Source organism: Anopheles moucheti, chromosome 3 (genome assembly GCF_943734755.1).
Source record: "Anopheles moucheti chromosome 3, idAnoMoucSN_F20_07, whole genome shotgun sequence".
NCBI classification, from domain to species: domain Eukaryota; kingdom Metazoa; phylum Arthropoda; class Insecta; order Diptera; family Culicidae; genus Anopheles; species Anopheles moucheti.
Genome location: NC_069141.1, coordinates 44,519,144 through 44,545,998, shown reverse-complemented (window position 1 = coordinate 44,545,998; position 26,855 = coordinate 44,519,144). Strand labels below are relative to the sequence as shown.

Below are 26,855 nucleotides of genomic sequence, written 5' to 3'. Positions count from 1 at the left end.
TCATTCGTACGCTTGTCCGAGGCATATTGTTTACGATTGTTTCCACGTTTGTGTAGCTGCTTTTTCCCAGCCGAGGTTGTAAATAGTGAGACTGATTTCCATAAAGCATAAAACTATGCGGTCGTAAAACTTGGTAAGAGGTAAAAATCGACAAGACAAGATAATCGGATTTGTGTTATGTTTCGACTGGAAGGAGGAGGAACCCTTCGAACGGCGGGCCCCCTTCGGCATGAGGACACACTGACACGTAAAGAACGCTCAACGTTTTGTGCGAAGGTGGTCCTCTCTACGTGCGCATCGTTGGAATGATCCTGGAAATGAAATATTTGTTGATGTGAGGGAACCCTTTTACGATAAACTGCACCAATGCTCTCATTGTGGTGGCAGCTGTCATACGATATGAGTTGAAAGGAAAAAATATTACCAAACATTATCGCAGCTTTGCTACATTTTTACTGCCACGTACAGAGAAGAGCATCGTCTCTGTGCAAGGACAAACTAAATTAACAGCAAATGAGTTGAATAAATGTGTACTTGAGCGCATTAGCTGGGCATAATGTTGTAGGATTTAATAAAAATAACTAACTGAAACAATTATTTTATGCATTATAAAATGTTTAAATGTTTTTAGTATTGATAGGTGTAGCGATTATCAAGATATTTAAAAATATGTATAATAGAGACGAATGATAAAAATGATGTGTGTTTTACACACATGCGTCTTCTCGTGACGGAAGAGCAACTATGTCACTGAGCTGAGGACATTTCCCTTTTTGTCGTCGTGAAAAAATAGATTGTCATAACTAGGTCAGCTACACCTGTCAAAAATGACGACGTTTTGTTGAACCCCGCCGCCGTCTGGCGGTAAAGGTCGTACGTCCATTTACTCACATGGCCCCTAACACTGCACCAACGTGTTACATCGTGCCGTCGCAGCATAGAGAGAGGCCCTACATTCGCTGAGCCAGGCGAGAAGAAGGCGCGTGTGTTAGCATGTATATTTTCGTGTCATGAAGCGTGCCGCCAAACACGTACGCAGCAACACAAAACACACACACACAGGTCACACGGGGAAAGCGCCACGGCCGGGGAAGGATGATGTGCGTAAACTTTTCAATGATAAAGGTAAAATGATATACGGTCCCGTTGTACCGCATCTTGCTCTAATCTTGGCGGCTAACCCGACCACATAATCGTTTAAGGAGGGAGGACGGGTCTATTTTTGACTAGTTACATAGACCGGTTAGTGATTTCACACCACCCGGCACACATTGACCGGGAGCAGCGCGCCGAGCCGAGTACGGTTGAAGATGAAGTAAAAATAACCGTTTTATTGTGCAAACGTAAGAGATGGCATGGTGCCCCATTGGGAAGGACTGCCGGTATTTTACGCATGTCGATCTCGACCGGCTTACACTCTCATTTACCCCTCATAAGTTGTGGCATCGGGTTTGTTAACATGACAGACAGGTAGTCAACGAATGAGACTCGTTTGCGGTAGAATTCAGCGACAGCGACATGTTGTTGTGTTTCTTCTATTTTCGCCTTTATTAGCCCATGCCGCCGCCGGGCTGTTGACTTTGTGCGATTAATTTAATGTTGGTGGTAGCCGAACTGTCAGGATTTTTTTGTTTGCAAGTCTGTGATTCTTAAAAATTAATTTGAATATCAATCTCCGTTCGGCATGTTAATTTACTGCATGTTATCAAACATACAATTGAAGACACACAACCGGTATAATGTACCCAAAAAAATATTTTGTATATTGTTCTTTTCTGTACAACGAAGTTTCTTCTATTTTGTTATTCTTGTTTTCAGTTCTTTTTAAAATTTCGTGTTGGCTGTTTGAGTGCACATTGTAAAAGTAGAAGTAATTATTTAATTGTGATAATTGGTTATCGTTTTTCGCTACCAATCCAATCACTATTTCTGTCTAGCCAATGTCGATTCCCAATCGCGTCTCAATCAAATCCGAACCGAATCCCAATCGGGTCCCAAACGAATCCCAAGAATTCCTGTTTTTTTGGAATCCCAGGATCTTAATCGGATCGACTCCCAATCGACTCCCGATCGACTCCCGATCGACTCCCGGTCGACTCCCGACCGAGTCCCAATCGACTCCCGATCGACTCCCGATCGACTCCCGATCGACTCCCAATCGACTCTCAATCGACTCCCAATCGCTTCCTAATCGATTTCTAATCGACTTCCAATCGATTCCTTATCGAGTCTCCATTGATTTCTAAAGAGAACGAATGTGAATTAAATCGATTGCGATTCTAACCCGCCAATTGCTTTAATCTGATTGGAATCACGTAAGAGGTTGAATCTTCGAACATTCCCGAAGTTCGAGTCCCGAAATAGTCGAACTTCTTTGTTCTTCCACACGTATAGGGGGCTAAGGATTATGTTGAGCTTTTTCCGCACAAATCCGTAAAGAGGGATTTTCTCTTTCACACAGTCCATTTTTCAGAAGCCATTTGTCTTAATGTAATGTAATAGCAAAACTTTCAGTTACCATAATTTTTACAAATATTTTTTTCGTTGTTTCTTCTTCCCCACAGATATGTGCGCTTGAAAAGTGAAGAAAACGGTAGTGCCGGAAATAACAACAATAACAGCATCAGCAACAATAATAACAACGGTGTCAACAGTTCATCGTCCAGTAGCAGCAACGGCAACAATCTACCGATGGATAAAGACGAGAAGCGTATGCGTCGCGAAATCGCGAACAGCAACGAACGACGTCGGATGCAGAGCATCAATGCGGGATTCCAGAGCCTGCGACAAATGCTACCACACCACGAGGGCGAAAAGTTAAGCAAGGTAAGTAAATGGTGACCGGTAAGTGGGACCGGTCCAAAATCCCATATCGACCAATCCTCCGTACGCGCCGGACTGATCATCTGGCTATGCGCAAATAAAGTCAAAGAAAATCAGAAATGGCAGACCTCAATCTCTTGAGGTTGTTGTGCCCGTTGTTGTGGAAGGAAGGGTTTGAAATAGTTCCGTTGCTATTTAATCAAATAATATAAGTCAATATGCAATTTCACAATGGCCAGGCGTCTCCATCGGCTAATGGATTATTAAATTCATTTATTTAAAAGGAAATTTTCTTGACGTTAGAACTGATGCAATTTTAATTCTATAGACGTAGTAATTCTTCTCAGGTCTTTAGGATCCTAAATCTTCAGCTGATTATTCAATGTCAACAGAATGTTTGTAAAGAATAATTTATAAACAATTTTTATTAACAATTTGTTTTAAATTATTTACTTTTGTGTAATTAAATTTGATTAGCAAAGATTCATACAGAGATCAAACATTATTTTTAATTTGGCTGCAAAAACTATGGATAACTACCTAATACGTTCGATGAACATCGTTGATCGTTGATCGTTGAACGGTACAATGTGTGAAAAAGCTTACAAAATATCGCAACCACCACCATAATTCGTCGAGGCAACGATGATAATAACCGGAGAGTTATGGAGTTGTTTTTTGAATTGCTTTCGCGTGTTAGTCGTTTGCATATATTGATGCCATTCATGCATCGCGTAACAGTAGTCATAATGCAATGGATGCGCAATAGAAATTCCCCCTAATAAACATCTTCCAGCAAGGTCCTTATAGACGTGTAGTTAATAAAAGTAAAAAAATATATTTCATCATAAAGCAAAATAGTAAGTAGTAAAATAGTAAGAAGTAATTGAACAGCAAAAAAGCAAATGTTTGGAATGTCAAAATTGCGCTGTAAATGTAAAAGGCAAATGTCACGGATTCTGAAATCTGTCATTTGTTGACAGCTATTACGTACGATTGCAGCACGACTGATTACAACATGTTTTACACAATGTAAAATCACCATAATGTTAAAATATGGCAATAATTTACAACATGATAAAAACATATTTAAATTCATAAAAAATGAAATGTCTTTGGGTGCAACTGGCATCACACTACGCTCATGCAAAAGCACAGTTTGATGCTGCAACTACGGTTATGACCGGTACGAATAGTTTTGTTCCACGGGGTAGTAGTCGTAGGTTGTGCCTGTGTGCCGGCAATAATGGCGCCACCGCTATAACACCCCCCTTTGCCCTCCCGCGAAGTGCAAGAAACCAGTTGGTGAAGTGCATCATTTCCACTTCGCTCCATTCGCCAATCATAACCATCGTGAGTTGTATATCATCTCACGAGTGAGATGAGGGTGTGAGCAAATTGAGCGCAATTTAATTTGCAACATTGTTACAAACTAACACCACCCCCTGTGTGCCTGTGTGTCGTCCTCTTCCGTGCTTCCTCCATTTTGCCACAAGATGGGCCACATGGCGAAGGAGAAAGAGCGTCGAAGCCAAAGCCGAATGGAAACGGCTCAGATGATGGGTGGTGGTGGGTCGTTTTGCGACTGACCCTCTATCAGCACCCTTCACTGTGCCCTTGCCGCACTGTTTACCGTCTATGGGGCGGGTGTGGATAGTGCAGGGCGTTGTTCCGCTTACCAACGTCACCACAATTATTCCACATCACGATACGATAACTTATGGACCGACAGCATGCAGCTGCATGGACACGTAGCGTGTGTTGTTGTACGTTCGGTATGCACTGTCTGGATTTCATAGCTCGTGGAAAATGATGACGGTTATGATCGGCACTGTTCACGATCGGTGTTGTGTTTGAACGTGTATAAATAGAGATGCACCGTACGGGGGGGTGCACAATCGGAGGATGCAGGAAGGCAGATTTGCAATGATGTGTACACAGGTTATCGAGCCTTGTGATTGTTAATGCCGAACATATTCTAACACATTGTCTATAAGATCGAATCATTGAACTGTTGGAGATGTAATGGCTGGACGTGAAAGACTTAAGCACACTAAAGCAACAGGCGAATTGAAGCACTTTGCGCTTGCAAGGGCAATGTGTGTGAATTTGTGCGTGCTTTTGAACGATGATTGACAGCAAATGTCACTATCAAGGTTAGTTAGGTGCACTGTAAGCATACCGGCATTGTGCTAGTACTATAAATGTATTTACATAAATTGGAAATATTACACCAAATCGATCGACATCGAATGTTTAAAGTGCCGGTATTAGGTTCTGTAACATATCGGAGAATGTCAAAAGAAAAGTAATTTGCGTTACGTACACATAGAAGATATAAGCTGCATCCAGGGTCGGCAAACACCAGCTGAAGTGCGAACGCAACAATGTAGCGCACAAGGTTTGAGGTGGTTCAGCATTTTGCTGAATGAGGTTATTGATTTTTATTGAAGTACTTTATGAACCCTTACGTTTTACCACAAAGTTATTTCATTTTTTTTTATTAATGTTTAAATGGTGTTTTTGCAAGAAGCCATCAAAGTTATTTTTATACATATAGTAACATTATTAAATCACAGTTGGAAGGCCCACGCAGGAAGCGATGAAAATTCCTCGCTCGACAGTTTTGAACTTCATTAAATTCGACAACCCAAAAGGTAAAGCAAACCCGTTTATAAAGGAATTAATTGCAAACTTAAAGAAGGAATTAGTGAATGTAGGAAACAAATACAAAGTGAAACCTATTATTGTGGTTTTTTTTATTAATCTGGAAGGTTGTTTGGTAAATGGGGACAATGAAGAACAACACTTGATCCCTGAGCTTTCATTTTAACTTAAGAAACAGACGTATTCTTAATATTTACATTTGCAGTAAAAAAAAACTTTTCTTCTCTTCTTCAGAGGAAGCAAAAAGAGAGAAAAAATAAACAAATAGCGGACGTGTAGGTTGTGTTAGTTAGCAAATTCAAACACCGATATTCACTCGAGCTCGACATCCGCGTGACATACGCGCGCATTCATACGAATGTAGGTCATAGTACGCACAAACATTGTTTGTCATCGTTTTGCAAATTCACACAGTTACTGCCATTAAATATATTAACACGTTTTGCAGGGATTATTCTTTATGTACTTTGTAATATAATTTTTATTATTTTATTATTGTTAAATAATATTTATTATTATACTGGAGCAAGTGAAGTAAAAATTTGTGAATTGATTTTATTTGCAAGAACTATATCTAAAAGAATAAACTGAACCAAACCCAAAGGTGTGAAATTGTTGCCAACATATGGTTATTACAACCTTTTTTGTGCTCCTCTGTAAATTAACCTTTTCCGCACCGGAACCGAATTGGCTCCTCTGGAATTCTGTGGCAGCGTCTCGATCGATCCCCCCTTACTTCGTTCATAAAAAACTGCATCTTGATAGTATGAAACAGGGAGAAATAGGCCAAAATGTTGACGGATAATTTATAGTCTCGCCTTTGGCTTTTTCATCGGTTTTGGTGTTTGCGTTTGTGTGCTAATGGTTGTATTTAGTGTGCCCTGCAGGGCGTGTTGATGATCACAATATCATCTGGCTATTGTATGGTGGTGTGAGGTGTACTACGAGGTGGGAATGTAAGTGTACTCGCTGTCGGGTGCACTGGAAACATACGGTCGCGGGAAGGAGTGAGAACGAATGGGTTTATTTGACACGGTAGAAAAAGGTGGTGGTTAACGAATCCGCCGCCGGGTTACCACCCACCAGATCCTTCCGGTAATTTGTGGGCAGTACCGCACACACAACAAGAAGGCATGTCAAAGTCGGCAGACGGGGGCGGTAAAGTAAATGCATAAACATTACCGTTTCTCACCAACGCATCCGCACACCGCCCGGCGGCAGATACGTACACAATCATCAACATAAACTGTCGACGGCATCGGCATGATAAAGGAAGGCAACAATGTTGCAAAATTAATTTAGTTTGTTCCCCGCTCCGCTCCCCTTTTCGGGAGGACGTCGATGCGGTGCAGTAATGTTCTCTAGACGCCCGGTGGTGGCAGAATTATCATATTTTACGATCGTTACAAGACGCCAGTTGCAGTAGTAGTAAACTTTGTTGCTAGTACGTGTGCACACCACGTTGATATTTGTACGTGTGTTTCTGCGTACCCAACGCGGAGAAAGCCGGGTTAAAGTGCTCCGAAGCAAATAAGCTACCATTGCTCTGGATAATATGGGGACAAAAATAGGAGAATAGCATTGTTTTGGTGTGACAGATATTGAAAACCTCTTACTACAGGCAATATTAACGAATAACGACACACAACGACCAAAGAAATTAAAATAACTAACAGAGTATTAACGGGCCATAACCTCTTACCATTTTGGCTCCACAAAATGAGAATAGTATAAACAGGAATTTGTGAGACATACAATGCACCAAACACGGAACGACATATGGTATTCTACTGTAAAACATACGAAATAAACAGAAAGGATATATCATTTGAAAAACTAAAAGAAAAATGGAAAGGAAATCAAAAAGATAGTTAAATTTATTAAAACCAACGAAATAGAATATTAAAGAAAAGAACTGGAGAACATAAACGGCAAAATGACAGCACAGTTAAACACAATGTAATGACCATATGACGAAATTGTCAGGTTTTAATGCCTTGAGCTAGAGTGAGTAACCCTCTGATTGTGTTCACAAACTGCTGGTCGGTAAAAAAACACAGGAGAATGCATCCTCACTCTCAAACGAAGAAGAAGAATCATTATAACTTTTTAAAGAGGAAGCTATTTCTTCCTGGGGAGCACCTATTACCAGGCAGTGACATTTAATGTGTTTACTGCTGGCTTTCTTTGATTTGATAAATTCAAGGGCACTTTCGCGGATGGGTCTCGATCCGATCATGTCAAGACTAACGCGCCTATAATGAAACCATCAGACAACCTTCATGGGAGTAACTCTGTAATGTAAAAAGATATTCTTGAATACTTCGGCCTTCGTTTCATGTTTCGAATGGCCCTTCTTGAAAGAGCACAAGCTTAGTCATCATTTCTAGGATCTTAAATATGATTGAGTAACGCATCTGAGTACAGCAAAAATGTTAGAATCCATTTTAAAAAACGTGACTTTTACGTTATACAAGCAGATTCTATGATTTGTAATTTACATGCAACTATGTAACACTACGCCTCAATGAAATAGTGAATGTAATGTCAGCGACTGACCGACCGGTCGGTTGTGCATTGGTTATGCGATCCTCATAATATGAAACTATTTGATTTAGCATGTAAAACACGTATAGAGACGATCTAAGACTTGAACACCGGCGTGTGGCACTACCGTATCGGTGTTGTATTGCACTGCACTTTAAAACACACTGCTACAGGCTTCTAATCAAAAACGGTACTTCGTTTGATTGAGCCAAACCGCGCGGGCATTGTTGTCGTAGGTCAGTGTCACTGGTGAAGTGCATCGGCTGGCTGTTGTGTGCGAGTGAGGTTTTTTTTTTGCTCTCCTCACAGTGAGCGGTTGCAATGGCGGGGGGGTTAGGTTCGTTGCAGCTGGTTTATGATTAGCGTGTTTATACACTCGCCGAGAGACCTCTGGCAAAAGGCCACCGAATGACGCCTTCCCATTGACGGACAACACCGCCCACACGACGGTGGTGGTGGTGTGTGGTGCAGTATTATGCAGTCGTTATTTATGGAATGTAGGCGACTTTGTTTTGTTGATGGCTGCGCTAGTCAGTGCCAGGCGTCTGGGATACATGCAGGTTAGCTTGAGCTTAGACTACTGCTTGCCTTATAGTGTGTAGAATTTCATCGATCCAACGATTGATCATACGTGAGATCTTTACGAAGGGCGTGTAGCTGTTTTGCTGTGAAAGGATGATCAATGTATGAAAAGGAGGGGGAGGGGGGGGGGGGTATGTACATATATGCCGTATTTATCCACTATTACGAAAAGCTAATTTTAAGTCATGACTCACTCCTCTATGCCGGGATGAATGCATCTGTGGCGTGGCCCTAGCGATTGATCACTGCAAATGTGTAGAGTGACTGGTTGGAATTAGAGAGCCTCTACCGATGGCAGCATACACCACACCACACAGTTGAAATGAACTGCAAACGAGCTGGATTAAATGGAAGTCGGTACGGGCCAAAAGGGGGGGGGGTTGAAGTACGAGCAGATGGGTGGGAATGTAGCGAGCGCACTGTGTAGGCCCGACCCGACTAAACACAACAGTGCATGTATGTGAATGTTTCGATTGCTCTTTGTTGTGTTGCGACGACGTCGTCGTCGTCGTTGTTGTTGCTGTTGTTGTTACTCTGTGTGTTGCGGCAGGTCTTTTTCCTTTCATTCATCCATCCATCCATCCTATTCCGTCCGCGTTCCGTTTGTTGTACAATCGCGCGTCACTTGTGGGTAGGGTTTGTTCATTCATATTAAGCCAACGAATCCGTCCGGTCATTCATTGGACGAAAAGTGGGAGAAGAAAAAATAACTCTACACGCGACGCGCGCGAGATAGTTTATGAAGGGAAAAAGTGGTTTCATTCATAAACACCGTTATCTGCGGTACGGTTGGGGGGGTTGCTGTGTGCGCGGTTTGCGGGCATCGCATGTTGTGCGTTTGATCGTACGAATTGTTTAGTGGCAGATCAAAACCACAAGCCCCATGATTCTGGTGTTCGCATTTGGTAAAACGATCTTTGTGTTTATTGATTTACAATTCGGTCTTCTATTAAACGTTTATTTGAAACAGCATTCAATTTAGCTCAAATATGCTATTAACTAGTTTAAGGTCGCACGGCGCATATATAAATGGCGCTGTATTCAGATAAAGCAACCATGCAACGGAGTGTTTTTCTTACTTAGTGCTTCAAATCTACAACGGCTGCTGCTGGGGTACGTACGATCGCAGATGTTGCGTTGTGCGGACGATGGTTCCAACCGTGGGTTTTCTCTTCGAAAGACTTGATTAGGAAGATGAACTTCCGTTTTGGTCGTACGCGGTTGGACGGGAGGAAATAAAATCATGAATAATGTAGTCGATCAGTCACCGTCTGTTAGCGTATTGCACAAATCGGAAGAAGAATGGAAGATACACACAAGGCGAATAGAAGAATAGCGTGTCTCAGAGTGACTTTGGAATAGAAAGAGGAAGTTAATCAGTTTATCTGTTGGAAATTAATTTCATACCAGCTTGTATGCTTTGGGTGCAGGTTGATTTCTTGTTTGGTTTATGTTGAAAAATATGTTACCTATTTACCTGGAAGCTGCAATGTGGAAAATATAATTGAATCATTTTTTCCGCAGCAGTGTTCCTTTTCAAACCAGGTAAGGCCCGTTGAGTGTTTGTCTTAGGAGCATCAAATGCATTATGCATTTACCAGCATGAACATGTACGATAGCCATATTACATTACTTCACGCAAAAATGGTGATCATTTGTGCTATCAATCATAATGTGCCCAGCCACCAGCTAAATCAGGTCCACATCGTAATGATGGCCCGAACCGTATGCTGTGTCAAATAGATTTATTATCGTTGTTATCACTTCTATTTTTTAAATGTTACAACGCCGTTACCACGCCCTCCGTTAGCTCCGGTGGATCTCGTGCATCTTCGACACACGAGCGATGACGCTAATGATGTGCATTAAGCAGTGGAGGAAATGCATTAACTTTCGATCCGTATACTATTACGAGAACCGGCAATCGGGTGCAACGCAGTAGAGCAACGGGTTGTACAGATAAAAAATGCGTACACTTTCACAAGCACGATTGGCATTTCCCGTACATGGTGGCGGTGCACCCTGTTTTACTGTTAGACGCTATTATGCTTTATAAATATATCCCGTACATCGTTTTAAAGCTGTGTAGCCGCTCGCATCAGAAATCTCTACCTATAATACCAAAAATCGACAATGAACACACAATTAGAAGGAAAAAGGGTAAGGAGAGAGATTCGACGTCATTAAAAACGAATTACTGTAACCTAGTTTTAAACAATAACTACGAACCGAATGAATCGTTGTTACATGCAACTCCACCTCGAGTTAGCTAAAGATTTTAATGTTATGCCATTAGTCGTGAATAGTCGGCTAGGTAGCAACAACGGATAATCGTATCAAACGATGTAATAATAATGCACGTTGTGAAAAGATTTTAATATAATAGCTTCTGTATTTAAGTTCAAATCCACTAAACGCAATACTTACTAGTCGTGTTGCTTGGGTATGCATCACCTACATGCATTTTGCGTTGCACGATTGTAGAAAAGTATGATCACATGGCTATAAAAGAACGGGCAAGAACGGAATGGAAATGGATTTTATTGTTACGAACCCATCGTGGTAATTGCAATGCTCTGCAGCTTTTATGCGTGTATGCGATCGATAACTATCGATACGGTTATCAAGGAGGATTAGTCAGCGACAAGAAGACGTTATTTGAATATCCCTCTTAACATAATGAAAACGCATTTAATAAAAGAGTTCGTATAGATGAACATGCAGCTCTAATACCAATCATTCGCCAGATAGTGGGACTGTGGTTTTTTATAGTGGTGCTTGCGCATAGAACTGGGTTTTTAATGACGATAAATTAGTTTCTTCGTTCTTCTTTCGAACGTGGCATATGTCATGGCACGATAAGCACACAGTGTTACACTCGGTTGTCCATTTTTCAGAATTACCCAGTACGATGCACACGATAAATTGAAATAGTTTCGATACCGAACTAACTCCTCGTAAAATTGTGCATCGTTAGGATGAGATATTGAGAAGCATGTCCTATAAAAACGAAATGGTTCGTAGAGAGGGCTTCTGAGAGAGGTCCTCTAATCATGGCAAGTAATTGAATTCCAGAAGCAATTGCTTGGTTGGTGATAGAGTTAAAACTAATCAATTCCGCGTCTCTTATAAAGAATTACTTACTTAAATAAACACTAATAGAAGATTTTGTTTTAGCAAAAAAGTACACACGATCCTTCTCAAGTATTACATGTTTATTACGAAGCCTTTTTTGAAGTGAATATTGCTTTAATGATCATTGACGTTGTTGCCACGTTGTTGCCTAGATATTCTAGTCAGAGGCGGCGCCATAAGGCTCCAGTTAATCAATCTTTTAAATGGGTTTTTAATAGTTCCAGTCGTATCGTCAGTTTTGTAAAATGACCCGATCAGCAGGGGGGCCGAAGGCTGATCATCCCCAAGGCAGAGTCAAGAGACACGGTGTATCGTGCGCCCGGGGCATGGCCTGTGCAAATGTAAATAGAATAGTTTTTTTTCTTGCACTCGTTGCAGTTTCCATTAAACGTTCCCCCCCTTTCGGTACAAGGTAAACAAGTTTAAAGGAAAGCATGGTAGCATACAGAAGGGTGATTTGGCCACTATATTGATACTACAGCCAGCTATAATATCGTCACAGCTAGGTAGCAGTAGTCCCGTTTTCAGAAGAAAAAGGTATACAAAACGCGAGCCGAACGAGAAGGTCTTTAGTCTCAAGGTAAAGTGCATTTGCTGCACTGATCTCTCGCTTATGTATTTCATGCTCTTTGCATCTGTCGCGAGGTAGTCTCCGACCGCTAACGTTACTAGAGTTGATCCTGTACGTAATATTCAGATCTCATAAGGCTAGCCGAACACCGATGGTGTATCGCTACCAACAGAGACGCAAACCACCACGGTCTACGAAGACAAATTTCCTGCCAGTATGACCGTAGCCTTTCGATGCGCTTTCATTCAACCCATGTAAATGCGGTCCAGACAGGTTTAGTGATCACACTGTAGACGTAGTTGAAGGCTTTCCACTTTTTGCAAGCTTGTTTGGTGTGGGTCCTCTTGGTTGTCGGTCTTTTTGCTTTAAGTCTTCTTCGAATTTAGTTACTTACGCTGCTACCAGCAGTAGTGGGATAGCTTACTTTTTTTTTTTGCTGATCCTTCAAGGTTCTGAACGATTGGTTGGTTGGGATATTGTTAAGGAGCAACCGAATCCTATAAATCATGTGACATCGATGGTGGCGAATTTCTTGGCTTGGAAAATCCCACGCAAAATTATTGTTTGTTTCATCATTGCATTGCAAGTAAGAGATTTGCCATTTTTTTCTCGCAAGTTTCGCAAGTGGTTTGCAAACCTTCCAGAGAGAGAGAGAGATGTTATGTGTGTGGGCCTTTTTGACGACAATGGTTGAAAGTAAGAGGCATTCTTTTGGCCACTTTCATGGATCTATTTTTGGTGGCCTGCACGAGTTTGTTAAAGAGGGTGATGTATGAACGAGCGTGTAAATAGTATCTCTACCACCGTTGTTTTGTTTTGTATTTGCTCCGAAAATGTTAACATTAGAAAGAGCAAAGAAAACAATTGTCGGAAAATAGGTCATGATCGACCGAAAAGGGAAACGTTCGAGAAATGACCACGAACCAAAATACGAAATTTAGCGAACAAAGTAGAAATAAGTGTAGGTGTACGATATTGCGTCGAAAAATACACGAATATTGTTTGCTAAGATAATATTTATTTACAGTTTCTCCGTTGTGTAATTTTCGCCTCTAGAAGGTAGGACACTATAGGACATAAGGACTATTTTTTAGAAAGAGTAATTGTTTCGTAGAGTTCCTTATTAAATATGCACCAATGATTTGGTGTATTTGAACAGAAATAGGTTGACGCATGTTTTGTTGATAAATGTTTGCAAACTGGCAAAGACCCAGTCCGAAAGAATAAATACACCCTGTCGGTAGGAGGAGGTCGAGGCAACATCTCTGCGACCGACATGTTATGCGCAAACTGCGCAGTTGTTGAATAGTTCTAACAAGGTCGCCACTCAACCTAGTATTCGACGTAGTTTTATTTAGAGTGCATTCCACCGACTGGGCCTAACTGCTCGTTTGCAACTTTCTTCTTCTTTTGTTCCTTTTCATTTCATAATACTGATTACGCATGAACTGATTGTTTGCATTTCATATGCGTATTCATGGCATTTAAGATTAATCAGCAAAGACGACATGTTCATGCAATATTTTTGAAAATATCGTTACAGTGAACTCAGTACAGTGCGAATCAGTAGATTCTAGTGTATAGTGATTGTAGGATACAAACAGAACTTTAGAAGATAACAAAAGAAAATGAACACAATAACAGAGGAGAAGCCATAATCATTTGGCTTAGTTCTGGACGTTTAAAAGACGTTTTTAGATGCTTCCTTTTGGAGTTTATTTTATTATTCCCTTTTCCATATCGAAAGTAATAAATAAAGTAATGTAAAATATTTTATAACAATACGTAAAGGGCTATATAAACTATTACTCGGAATGCGATGTGAAGTAAAGAATGCGAAGCTTTAACATAAAGAATATGCTGCAATAAATTAAACATATAGGCCATAAAAATGGAAAATAGTGTAGGAATAAATTATCGTTCGTTCTTTGACCAACCGCTCCATCCTCCACCAGCTGATCGTAATTTGGGTGCTATGAATTGGAATCGCGTGCATATTTTCGTTTAAAGATCATATGTATGCATATTAATCACACCAAAGCTAATTCAATCAGCCAACCATTAATTATATCAATTCCTACCCATAATCAATTTCCGCCTAATGATGCGAAAAGCTTTCTTTATCGCGCACGTGGAGAAAGGAAAGTGTTTGACACACAACTGGAATGGAATGACGTTATATTCTCATCCTGCGCAGGAACGGTTGCTTCATAGTTATGAGTTGAGGCGGTAAATATGTTTGGCAGCTGGGGTTGCAATGGGGGGCTATGAAGAATGCTACTCAACTCAGCAACAATGTTGCATGCACGCCCGTTTCTAAACGTTTTACCGCAGAAAATCGATCATTGTGTTGCTCCGTCTTCTGCAACTGAAAGAAAGGTAAAGAGAGCTAAACATGAAGAGGTGTAAGACACACGGCGTCGAAAGCAAGCAGCTAGGTCCAATGATTGGATTGTGCAGAACTGTTCGGTTCGGTTTGTTGGTGTGGTTTTGTTGGTTCGGTTTGTTAAGTTGAATGAGCGCGCGCTGGCTTTTACAATTCGAGACGGCGAAGTGTCACACTTCAAGTGCATCCAAAGTGGTGGGCGGACGCAAAGAGGGCTCCGCGTAGTTAGAGCTGCATAAATAAATAAATTAATGTGTGTTACCTCCGTGTAAGTAAGGCGAAGTTGCTTCCGTCGGCGTTCCTCCCCGATCCTTCTCGCCCAAGCGTTAGACCGCGCGACCGTATGGAGATGATGGTGCAGTGGTGACGGAAGTAGGTCCTGTGCGCTATTGCTGCATCGGTACGATTTTGTTGCACCCATTGCATTTCGCTGCTGCAAAGCAGCCGTACAAGTGCGTACGAACTAATATGCAAACTGGTCAGCCGGCGGTTTACATCGAGACAACGACGCCGCCGTCCGAGGACGATGCCTTCAATAGGTTGTGGAGGCCATCAGCGCGACTGTCGCAGTCTTAGCAGAAAATAGCTAGCAGACGTGATATGCAAAAGAGGTTTGTAGGGTTTGTCCGAAACCCGACACTCTCGCATAGCTTCCACCAATTGGTACAGTTTCTGGCATTTCTGCTACGCGTATCACGTAGCCATTGCACTTACGCGTGTGTAATGCTTCTCTGTGCAAGCAGGAACGAGGTCGAATAGATCACGCGCTTCACATGCTGTTGGGGTGGTGGTCTGTGGGGACGTCTTTTTATTTAATAGCTCGAACGTGGTTAAACATAAAGTAGTGTTCTATATGTGTGTTATTGCTGCCCTGTTAAGATGAACTAAAAAATCCATTCACTTATTTCTCGAATAGTTATTTTTTTACTATAATTTAAATAACAGCGTTTAACTCATCTTTTCAATACTAGTTGTTATTTTTATGTTTTACTTTCCTTTTTTTGCATTGCATTGAGTCTTTTAACTTCCATTCCTCATGCATGCTCACATGCTCCATGGAGTGATGGAGAATGATAACCTTGCATACATTTGTAAAGAGCAAAAATAAAAGATCTCTTGCACAGAAGCATAAAACGGCGGGTAGTGTGGGTCGTTTAAGAGAATCATTTTATCAGCGTTAGTTCAGGTCCCACTGTGTGTATATATCTTCCTTCTCATTTTGTCACTTTTCTTGGTGCATAATGCAGTTTCCTGCATCGTGTTGGATGCTGTTGGGATGCGTCGGAAGGAGCGCAACCTATGTACAGAGACAACGAAGGAGATTATGTGCTCTATTTTTCTTCCTATATAAAACGGTGGTTCAGTGTCCTCGCGAATGCTTTAGTGATGGTGGCGACGCTAATAGTAGTAGTATTAGTAGTAGTTTATGGTTTGTAGTATTACAATTGACGTAATATACCACGACGTCAGCGCACTGTATTCGTATAGCTGAATATGGGGGGTTTGTACATAACTTATGTCGAGAGCAGTAGCAGCAGCAGGAGCAGCAGCAACAGCAGTATCAGCTGCCAGTGCATCTCTTCTGCAGCATTCGCTAAATAAATCCTTTTGCAAGATGCGTTCATCCATCCTAGTAGCAGCTAGTAAAACCGATCGATAATTTGTTACACGCTTGCTCTCATATGAAGGTGCTGTGTGTAGATGCAGAAAACTTAAATATATTGTATCCAGTACCTTTTCTTATTGCAAGAATAGCGTCTTACGAGGAATAATTATTTTTTTTATATATTAAATTTACACACTTTTCCTTCATAAATTGTTATATAATATTTTTATTGATTCACCTATGCTGGCTTTCTTGGAGCTGTTGTTATTACTTTTGGATTAATAAAAACTTGCAACGTGATTTGCTCGAAAGTCATTCTACAACGATATGAAGCTGTAATATAGAAAGAACAGCATTAAACAATGAAGAATTCAATTCAAATTCAATACTCTGCACACAAACAATAGTACACAATTTGAGTGTTAATCTCGAGGCTCACGCTACTAACGGTATTCGTAGTAAAATATCAGCTGCTCTACTCTCATCCTTTTTGGTACGTACTTAAAGAGAGAAAGAGCGTATAGCTGCTGGAGAGTAGAAATGCAAAATGATGCAACAAGCAATAGAGCATCGTTGGCTGAACAAACCAAAAAATGTGGGCGGCAGGTGAAAGAATAAGGATCTATGTTTCGAAACGAAATAGCTTGTGTTTATTAATTAAATGAGAAAGTATCGTTCAAAGATTCTCAAGTTGATTGCGATTACGTCATTGCAAATTCGGATTTTTAAACCAAATGTTTAGAGATAACATTTTATAACTATTGCTCAGCAACTGATTTTGGGATGTTAAAGTTGCAATTGAGTAATTTGAGCGATCATTATGGTTATGATAAGCTGTAATTTTAAGTTTCTGATTAACACCATTTACTTTCGTATCGCCCGCCTGTGCAGAGGTTACAATAATCGCAAAAAAAAACTCCAGCCCGCCCGTATTATGCAGCCCCCGGGGTTTTGCAGAAAAGAACTGCAAGAAAAAATGTGCCTTAATGCGCATGCTCCCACAATCACCATTTTCCATGTACCGGACTTCATCCGCAGATAGAACGTATTTATCAGTTAAAACTACCATCTTTTCAGATACTCTGCTGGGAGGATTTTATTTTACATTCCTTTGAATTTTCTGTTGGATAATTTTCAAATGTTTAATAATAGTTTTTTCCTCTTATGGTATTTTTTTATGAAACGAAAATCGTCTATAAAACGATCAGATTTACGTTTAAGAATGGGATGAGCTAGTTATAAAAAAAACTAAGACAATTAGCCTCGCTTATTAACTTACTATGATAAAAAAATTCCCATGTTGTACTTAAATTGTTGAATAACACATTGACGGCATTCTTCTGTCCTTTCTTGCGTGATTAGACAAGATTTGGTAAGAAGTGGAGCAAACGAATCGAAATAAAAGAAGCGATGCTGTCAAAGCAACCGGTGAGTTGACATAGTATTTTGAGATGGAGCCGCCGGGTTGGTTATGTTGCTATGAGCAACCAAGTTCTCTGTTAAAAAGCAGCGTGCTGTTTTATCGATCGAATTCGTTCTTACCGACCGAGTTTACACTCGCCCTGCCAAACTCATTGCGGTTTACAGGGCAGCTAGGATGCTTCATCTCGATTTCGGTTGTAGTTTTCGAGGAGCGAAAGAGAGCTAACAACGAGAGACAAAGTAATGTAAGGATCTTTTAGACAGTACAAGGGAATTCACGATGGGTTTCGGTAAAAATTTGGTAAAACTTAACTGAATGCATACCGTGTCCGCGTCCTTGCTGGTTGAAGATGTTCCTTCCGGAGGATATGCGCTCCTGATCCACCCTTGTAAGAAATTTGTTAACTGAGTGCCTTGAGAAAAAAAATGATGGACAAAATAAAACATCCTTGTTACATCAAAGCTGTGTTCCACAGCTGTATTTCTAAAGAGAATGCTGTACAGAGTAGTGAAAAGCAAGAGAGATGCCCCAGTATGCCCATCTACAAATTTCTGTTACAAGATTTGGCTCCGTTTGCTTACAATTACATCGCCGAATCACATCAGAGTTACAGTGTCTGTAAGGCAGTAACAGAGCCGCAGAACGTCCAGCTGGTAGCTCAACATGAACCCTGCAATGGGCTAAAATCCACCCGGCAAAACACATACACACATATACAGATCTAACTTTTCATCCCTTCATTACTTCACCTTTGCCAGTGTCGTGTGTCCCGTCTTATAGTACACCCACACTCTTGTCCAACCGTTTTGCGAAGGTTCGACGCCCGCATACAATGTTTTCCAATCTGTTTCCCGTTTTTCCTGTCGGCACTCTCGACCGTGCAATATCCCTTCAGTCAATGTGTATACACATGTGATGGAGAGCCCATCGTGTGGTCTTCGCGCGCCCATGCCCTTGTGTTGGCGGGAACTGAAGGTGTGTGTGCGGAGAACCATTCAATGGTTGATGGTTTGATGCGCGAGCATGCCCATTGGTACAGTAAAGATGGGCCCTGGGTTGGGTCGTAATCTCTCCGTACATCGATGTGGCCGAGTACAACATTGTTGCACATAGAACACGACACTCTGCAACCATAGAACCCCGTTTGCGAGTATGCGGGTTTAAAATGTAGGAGTGCGAAAGCATCGGACTCTCGCATTACTACAAACACGATCACACAGCCTGGGTTTTCCGAGAGTCACCCTCCTTTCGGTGGAGGCAGGATTGTTTGCAAACCAGAACCAGCGCCAATGAACATTGTGATGGTGTGCGTAGGTTTCGGTGAAGAAATTGGGTATGCTGTGAAACATAAGGCAAAGGCAGGGCATGTAAAAAGGCATAGATGAAAGTAAACGAAAGTCCCTCCTGTTCTACACCGCACGGACGTAGCGGGTGCTGTAAATTGTTGCAAAAACTGCAAAGGTGTGCGGGCGATATCAGTCAATGAATTATGGGCTGCAAAATGTGATAGTGTGTGAAATATTTATGTCAGGCTGGGCGTCTGATAACCAGAGATCACACGCTAAAAATCAGTGCCAAATGAAATACATGGTACAGATGAGTTATACATATTTGACAGTAATATGAGCGCGCGGGCTTTTGGCTGGGTATCGTAACTCGGGCTCCTGGTAAACCCTTTCTATATGAATGAGCAACAGCAGGTCGATGTGATGCTGCTTATCAGTTACAAATCCATATCTAAACGTAATATTTCATTTGGTTATACAACTTGGAATATATAGTCTATCTATATACATACTGCTGCCTCCAAAGTACACTTTATGCAACAGAAAAAAAAAATGTTGTTTGAGGATAAACCATTACAGGTCATACTGATGAATGCACATCTATTCATACCATTCAGTTACAAACATTACATGATTGAAGCCAGCATTTTTATTCATGACCAAACGTGACATCAACAAGAACGAGTAAAACATGAATAAAATTCGGTAAGGTGGTGGTAATGGTTCAGCTGGAAAAGTACCAGGCGCCCACGCCACAATGTCTAGGGCCTTTACAATGTAGTGCAGCCAGGAATACTACACCCCTAGTCAGTCAGTCTCTCTCCGGATCATCGTCATTACCCGTCCTGTGTTGTTACAACATTTCTTTCTCGTTTTCCCAGTCTATGTTACGAACACATATAAAAGACCACTATACATAGACGCAGCTTCCATAGCAACATAATCGATCCATATCGCTTGCCTCGTGTCCGTTCTGCTTTGCTATCTTTTCACAACATTTTGCGTGGAAACGATGGATAATGGAGCGACGAGATAGGCGTCGTACTTTACAGAACATTATTCGGATGACAAGTCGGATGACGGGTTCGAAAATATAAAATCCTGTTCCAACTGTTGCTTAAATGAATTGAAATCTGTAACACTGGATACTTTCACACGTTGTTCGGTGCATCTACTATGTGTTTTGTGTGTAATAGTTTATGAAATCTGGTTGACGAGCTTTTTTTCATCATATAAAAGACGGTCGACAACAAGGATAGCAACATTTTATTCTGCATCAAGTCATGTTTAATTCGAATGAATGGTAATTTTCGATGATTATTAATTTTGATTGTTTATCTTTTCAGGTAAGAACTGTGGCCTCAACTTCAAGCTTAATATCAATTTCGTGGTATGTTACACAGACAGTATCGTTAGACATTCGTTTATATATTGCATAGTTGTTAATATAAGTATTGAAATCACTGGGTGATCTACAGTTGAAGCTTTGTAATGTTAGAGTTATTAAAAAAATTACATCAATATCTCTATCCCCGCTACCCTGCTGAAAAACTATTAAATCTAGTGTACGGAAATGAAGTCTTACTTAATAGTGGATTCTCTATAAACCGCCGTGCTATTGAATATCTTGTGGATCCTGACATTCAATGCTTATGACTTTTCCAAAGCAAACTTTACGAAAAAGTCAGTAATATTCCAAAACATTCACTGTGACTAAGTTACAGGTGGATAGAGCCATCTATTACAGTATAACTTATCAGTATAGGCGATTGGCAAACGTAAACGATCCTCGATCACCACAAGAATGATTTTTATCGTATATGAAGCATTTAATGTAATTACTACTACTATTACTCTCTTTATGTGAAAGTTCTGCATGTTATATGCACATTGGTCAAAGAATGAATGATGATGTCCTAATGTAATAATTCTCTTCAGGGAGCTTTTTAAATGGCTTTTAAATTTTACACTTCGGTACCTTGAACAATTACTTGCTTCAAACATTACGCTTAAAATTGTGCTCTATTTCGAGACATTTGTATCACCATCATGGTAAAACCATCATACCTCGTTATTTCGGTAGGAAATGTTCCCACGAGTATAGTTAACCGGAGAGTAATGCGTTGGTGCGTTTGGCAGTTTGGACCTATTCCGCTGTTTCTCAAATAGCCCAAAAAGGAAGTAAGGAAGAGGATGGTTCGCCGAGGATAATGGTAATGAAAATCGTGCCTTATCGTTATATCTCATTGGTACCGGAATTGAGTTTTGGCAGGTTCCGGTTTTATCAACAATTCGTCCACTTTTCCTGGACTATATGCTTATGATGGGTGTGGGAGGTCCATTTTTTTTATTTTGTTGTCGTTTTCAGGCTGAGGAATCAGCTTTTTTAAGTGCTAAAAAGGTGTTGACCATTGACAGTTACGAATATGTGCAAATTGGGACAAACGTTAAATTTCATTAAAAAAATCTTGAACTACTACTTTCAGTACATATTTGTAATTTGATATATAAAAAAAATTGAAAATGCCTATACCTGTACAATAAATAAGTAATTTGTTTTTTTATTAGAAAAAGAGTAACGGGCGGAGCGACTACAATCCGCGGGAACATAATAAAAATTTAAATTGACCTCTCAAAATCACGTACCGACGATATGATTGAAAATTTATATGTGCCTGGCGCACATAAATATTTAATGATATGATTTCCATTTTTTCTACCATAAGTTTCTTTTTCTTTAGTCGCATGTTGTGTATTTTCTGCATAAAAAAAAAATTGTCACTACGTACAAGCATGCGTCGTCCCACGTGTCTTGTTTTGTTGTCTCATACATTGAAATGGGACGCCGCTGGCAGGATTCGGCTGGCGTAGAGAATGGGTAGAAAGGACCGGGACCAGTAACGTAAACAAAAAAATCACCTCACGAAGACGCGGTCCCAAAAGGAAACAGTTGGCGGCGCAGGTTTATGTGCGTGAGCAGGCAGGTTTGTTTGGCAACAGCCAAAGCGCGTGCATGCGACTCCCATGTTTGCCATCAATTGTCCTGTTCCAAAGGACGTACATTTGGTTGAAATTAACTGTAGGAATAACGAGGCAAATGTTGAAGTTTATGGCACAGTTTATTTACAACCGTGTGCTTCCACCAATCGGTTGGTAGTACATTAGTCCTTAGTTAAATCCTTACAACTTTGGCCTTCGTCGATATAAACTGGACTGGAGGGGGCGCGTTCGTATCGATAAAACCAATCCTACTATTTATTGCTGTGCCTTGCGATTAATATATGGTGGTATGCGAGCATTGATGATAATACATATGGTACTGGTCATGCGGATTAGATACTTGTTCTAACAGTATAACAATTATAAATTAGCTGAACTGGTATAACTTATCCCAGTGCTATCCTTGTGAAAAATATATTGTTTGTCAAGAGTTCGCTAAACATTATCGCAAAGTTGCTTTAAAGTTATATATACGAAATTGAGTTTTTCCAATATTTTTTGACTTATTAGTCATTTTATTTGAAATAATGGGTATCTTTTGAACTTAATTTTTTTTCATTTTGAATAAAAAAAAGTTCAACGCCGAATCGTTGCCCATCGGTATGAATAACTTATCCTCGTCTTTCCTTACCTGTTAGTATCTGATTTCGATTCGTAGTATTCGTTAATTAATTGGATTCGATTGCATTGCTCGAAAATGGTCCAGTGTTTCCAGTGATTCGGTTCGATTTTAGCAACTAATAGTAGTTTACACCGATCTCGTTCATTATTTCATTGTCTCAGAATGCTTTTTGGCATTACATTTTGAAGATTGCGGGTTTTGAAGATTGAAGAAGCGGGTTTCAAGGGACAGCTTTAAATTACCCATTCCTGACATCTTAAGGAAGCATCTATGAACACATTTACTAGGTTTGATAAATATGAGATGACTCACTTTAAAAACAAAAAGTAAGGCTTCACTCATATTGAGGATTTATAAGTAAATGATAATGCAATAATTAATTAGCAACTCTATAAATGCAGCTCGTTTACTATATGCCCTAACATGATCTATGATGTTTCAAGTATGAAAAAAATAAAAGATCACCAATGGCCAAAAAGAACACAATTTTAATCTCTCAATCAATGGAATGGTTATATTTTGGTTTTCAATGCTTTAATGTAATATGAATTACAAGATTTAAAAATAAGATAAACCAGTATTAACCACAGCGTGGTCCTACTCTTCTAAAAAAAATACTGTCTCATTTGTATGTATTTTTCTTTTGTTTACATAACAATGTTACAACCCTTCGATGCATGAAAGCTTTGGGTTTCACTCATGTGTTTGGTGAGCAGCGAAAGAAACCTGTACTCTGCCTGCAATTTATTGCCCGCAGAACTGTACGTTCCCGCCAAATTTGACTGGTCAAAAAAAAAAAAAGAGAGAAGCAACTTCCAAAAACTTGAAATACCAGCACAAGAGAAATCGGATTGATTTTCGGTCGCTTTTTTTTACACATATCAGTATGATAGCATATTGCGCGGTGGTCGCATGTTGTTTCAAGTTCGCTGCAAAATGCATGCAAAAAAATATTACACACTGCAACCGCGTACGCTACAGCTAAGCCCCATAAACAGAGAGAGAGAGAGAGAGAGAGAGAGAGAGCATCATGAACGAAAAATGCCATGTGTGCAAAGTTTTTAAATGTAACGGAAAACATTGCACTAACCGGTTTCGACGAATGTTGATTCAAAAAAAAAAAAAGAAAAGAAAAGAAAAAATGACAAAACTGGAATGCCAACGCAAGAGGCCGGCAATCACCCCCTTGGTTTTTGCATGAAGTGCATAGCATGCCCGTTATTGTGTATGAACTCTCGAAAATTGAACGCTGAACGTAAACATGATCGTACGACGTAAACACACAGAACAGGGCAACACAGTTGCGCATGAATGCGCAGCAGCTTCCAGGCTCTATCCTGTGTGCGATCGTTCCATCCCGCGCGTACTATGATCGATCGGTCGGTTCAATTGGCGTGAAAGGACATTTCATCTTATCCATCATCGTCGTCATTACTGATTGGTCGTTTCTTCTGTTTTTATCACAAGAATGAGCGTATTTTTGCGGCAATTGTACGTCGTCTCGTTTTTCGTGTTGTTGCTGCTGCAAGTTTACGGTACAATGCATTTTTGTTTTTACAAAAAAAAAGGAGGACTCCATATTTTGTAATTTGGTTTGAAATGATGATGGGGCCATGCTTATTAACGTTACCGCAGGGATGTGCACCATGAGCCCTATAATTAACCATTTCCTCGAGGTCATTGAATCAACAATGATGACCATCAAGCAGGCGTTGCTGGTGAGCAAGACAACGGGAGATGTTTGCGTTTTTTTTTGTAGTTATCTGGAAGTTGTGTTTTTGGTGAGAATTTTACCGCCATTTTCATCTGATTTGCGCGAAAACTCTACTACAACGATTCTTGTTTTAAATTTCTATATTCCTTGCCAATTTTTCATACCATTTATTACACCGGCGATAATTTCCATGTTCCACTTTTTCATATTGTCTCTTATTTAATGCATATAATATGCCATTCATAACCTTTTTTTTTGGTATTTCCTATAATTGATTATGAATAATTTTGGTGTTGGTTTGCATTTACTTCACCGTTGTTGTGTTCATGTTTTATTTTCACACAGTTCCATTTTAACTGGTTCGGTCTTCGATACCCTGACAATCGTGTATTATCGACCGCACACACCACATTTGGTGGTCAATCTATTTCGTCCTTATACGGTGATAGTTAAAACCTGCATTTTGCAGGCGCGCGAGTGCCAATAAAAAGAGGAAGAGATTAATAACGTATAAAGAAGGACAACCGACGAGAGATTGGCCTTTCTCTTCGATCTTTTCTTTTCTTGTGGCTAGTGATTCCATTCGGTGTAACAGTGTGTGGGTTGAGAGATTGCTCTTTTGCGAGTCAGGCGAGGGCGCCAGCCTTTTTCCATTGCAAAAACTGTGGCTATGTTTAACGTGTGTGTGTGTGCATTTGTGCTTGGCGTGGGAAGATCAGCAACGCATCTAAACAGGGGGGATTGCGTAGGTTTGTTAGAATGCGTCCGACACGCGAGACAAAACGCGGAGGCGGATGCAATAAAATCAGCCCAGCAGCAGCATCAGCAGCTGGCCTTTCTCTACAACTGCTACACCGGTTGGTGGTTCCTGCAATCCGGCGGAAGCTGAAGCAGCTCGTGATTGCGTGTACGACCACGACCATGCCCCCTGGACGATCAAACGATCAATCCGTCCTGTTCGAATAGATGGTTTATATTAATTTTTCTTTTATTGCTCAATTAAATCGTGGGCGACTGCTCCTTTCAGGTGGGTTGGTGGAAGGATAGGATAGCGATTCCATCTGGAACTACATTTCTCTTCAGTGGGGGGTCCCCAATGTTGTGGGGGCCTGGGTGTGTAGCACATCACATTTCATGGGATCTCTTCGTCCTCCTGATTGGTCCCATATGTGTGGAGGGAAAAGGGAAAGAAAGCATCGTTTAGCTTTAGTGTTTGCGGTGGTGTAAAGAAATAGTGTGGGTTGATTCAAGCACGAGAGCTCCACGATGACCCAATCGGGGCCACTGAGTGACAATAAAATCGCACGTACTAAGGTGCTTGAGAAAATAATTCATTATCATTTAGTAGTAGCAACTGTTGCTAGAATTGCTCTTGTGGTTGTGGGTAGGGTTTTGGTATTCACTTTTTGTTTAGTTTTGTTTTTCTTTTATTTCGGATGTTTCCAATTCACTCCGAATGTGCATCGATCTATGTTGGTGGGTATGTTAAGGGCTGTTTCGCCAACGCATTCTATTACCTACGCCATTGCGAAAAAATGCAACGTTACCTCCGCTAGAGCATGGAAGGGAATGTGTGAAATGCATTGATTAAGCGGGCGACACATTTGGAAGAGTTTTCTATCCGACCACACAACGGAAACGGAGGAGTCACTGTGTGTCGCTCGTTCAAAACACACACACACATTTTGTTTGGATTTCTCCCGGGAAATGAATGTCTTGACGGAAACGAGACACGACAGTCGTCTGACAATCCCTTGGCAAGATTGGCGTTTGAACCGATGTATGAACACACCGCCACAGTTGCAGCGGTAAATGGTTGTACTAGTTTTCTTTGCAATAGAAGAGGAGGAGCAGGAGGAGGCGTTATGTGGCCGCTCAAAACTATCTTTTGCACCTATTCTTGTACGAGCAGCAGCGTGACTTCGTCTATGCTTTACTTTATTTAGTGCGTGTTCGTTATTGACTTCTTCTTCAAGCACTGGACGCAAAATGTGTGTCTTGTGTACGGCGAACGGCAGAAAGAAAGCGGGCATCCATTTCCGGTGGAGCGCATTCCTTTTGGCAAAAAGTTGTATCGGTGTAGTGCTGCGCTGAAAAAGCGGTGTGTGAACTGTTTTGAAAGCAGTTTACCGGTTGCCCGTGATTCATGCTTCTTCTATTTCTGTGTTGTACTCGTCTAATGGAGAGCATGTTGGTTTGTTAATGCGTTTGCCGAAAATTTGAGATCTTTTTTAATGATCTTCATTTGCAATTTCGTGAAGAGAGTAGAAAAATTGTCGTCTAAACATCAAAAGCCAAGAGCACTAAAAATCTCAATGCTATCACAAAGTCTAAAATTAGCAATTGGTTGGCAGTTTTCAACTTACAACTTAGTAAATTACTGCTTGAGGAATTCTCGGGGAACTCACCTTCATATTAAATACCTGCACGACGCACCATAACACGTCCTGTTTAAATCCCCGACGGTTTATTTATGATTCACCAAAAAAACCC

General features: G+C 40.6%; 1 protein-coding gene across 3 annotated transcripts in view; it reads left to right on the top strand.

Annotated features, from left to right (window-relative positions):
• LOC128301312 (formin-J) overlaps positions 1-26,855 on the top strand; it is a 77,454-nt gene that overhangs the window by 26,033 nt on the left and 24,566 nt on the right. For all 3 annotated transcript variants that reach the window (XM_053037717.1, XM_053037716.1, XM_053037718.1), the window contains exon 3: positions 2,565-2,826. In XM_053037717.1, the coding sequence (XP_052893677.1) occupies positions 2,565-2,826 (262 nt within the window). The remainder of the gene's footprint in view (positions 1-2,564; positions 2,827-26,855) is intronic.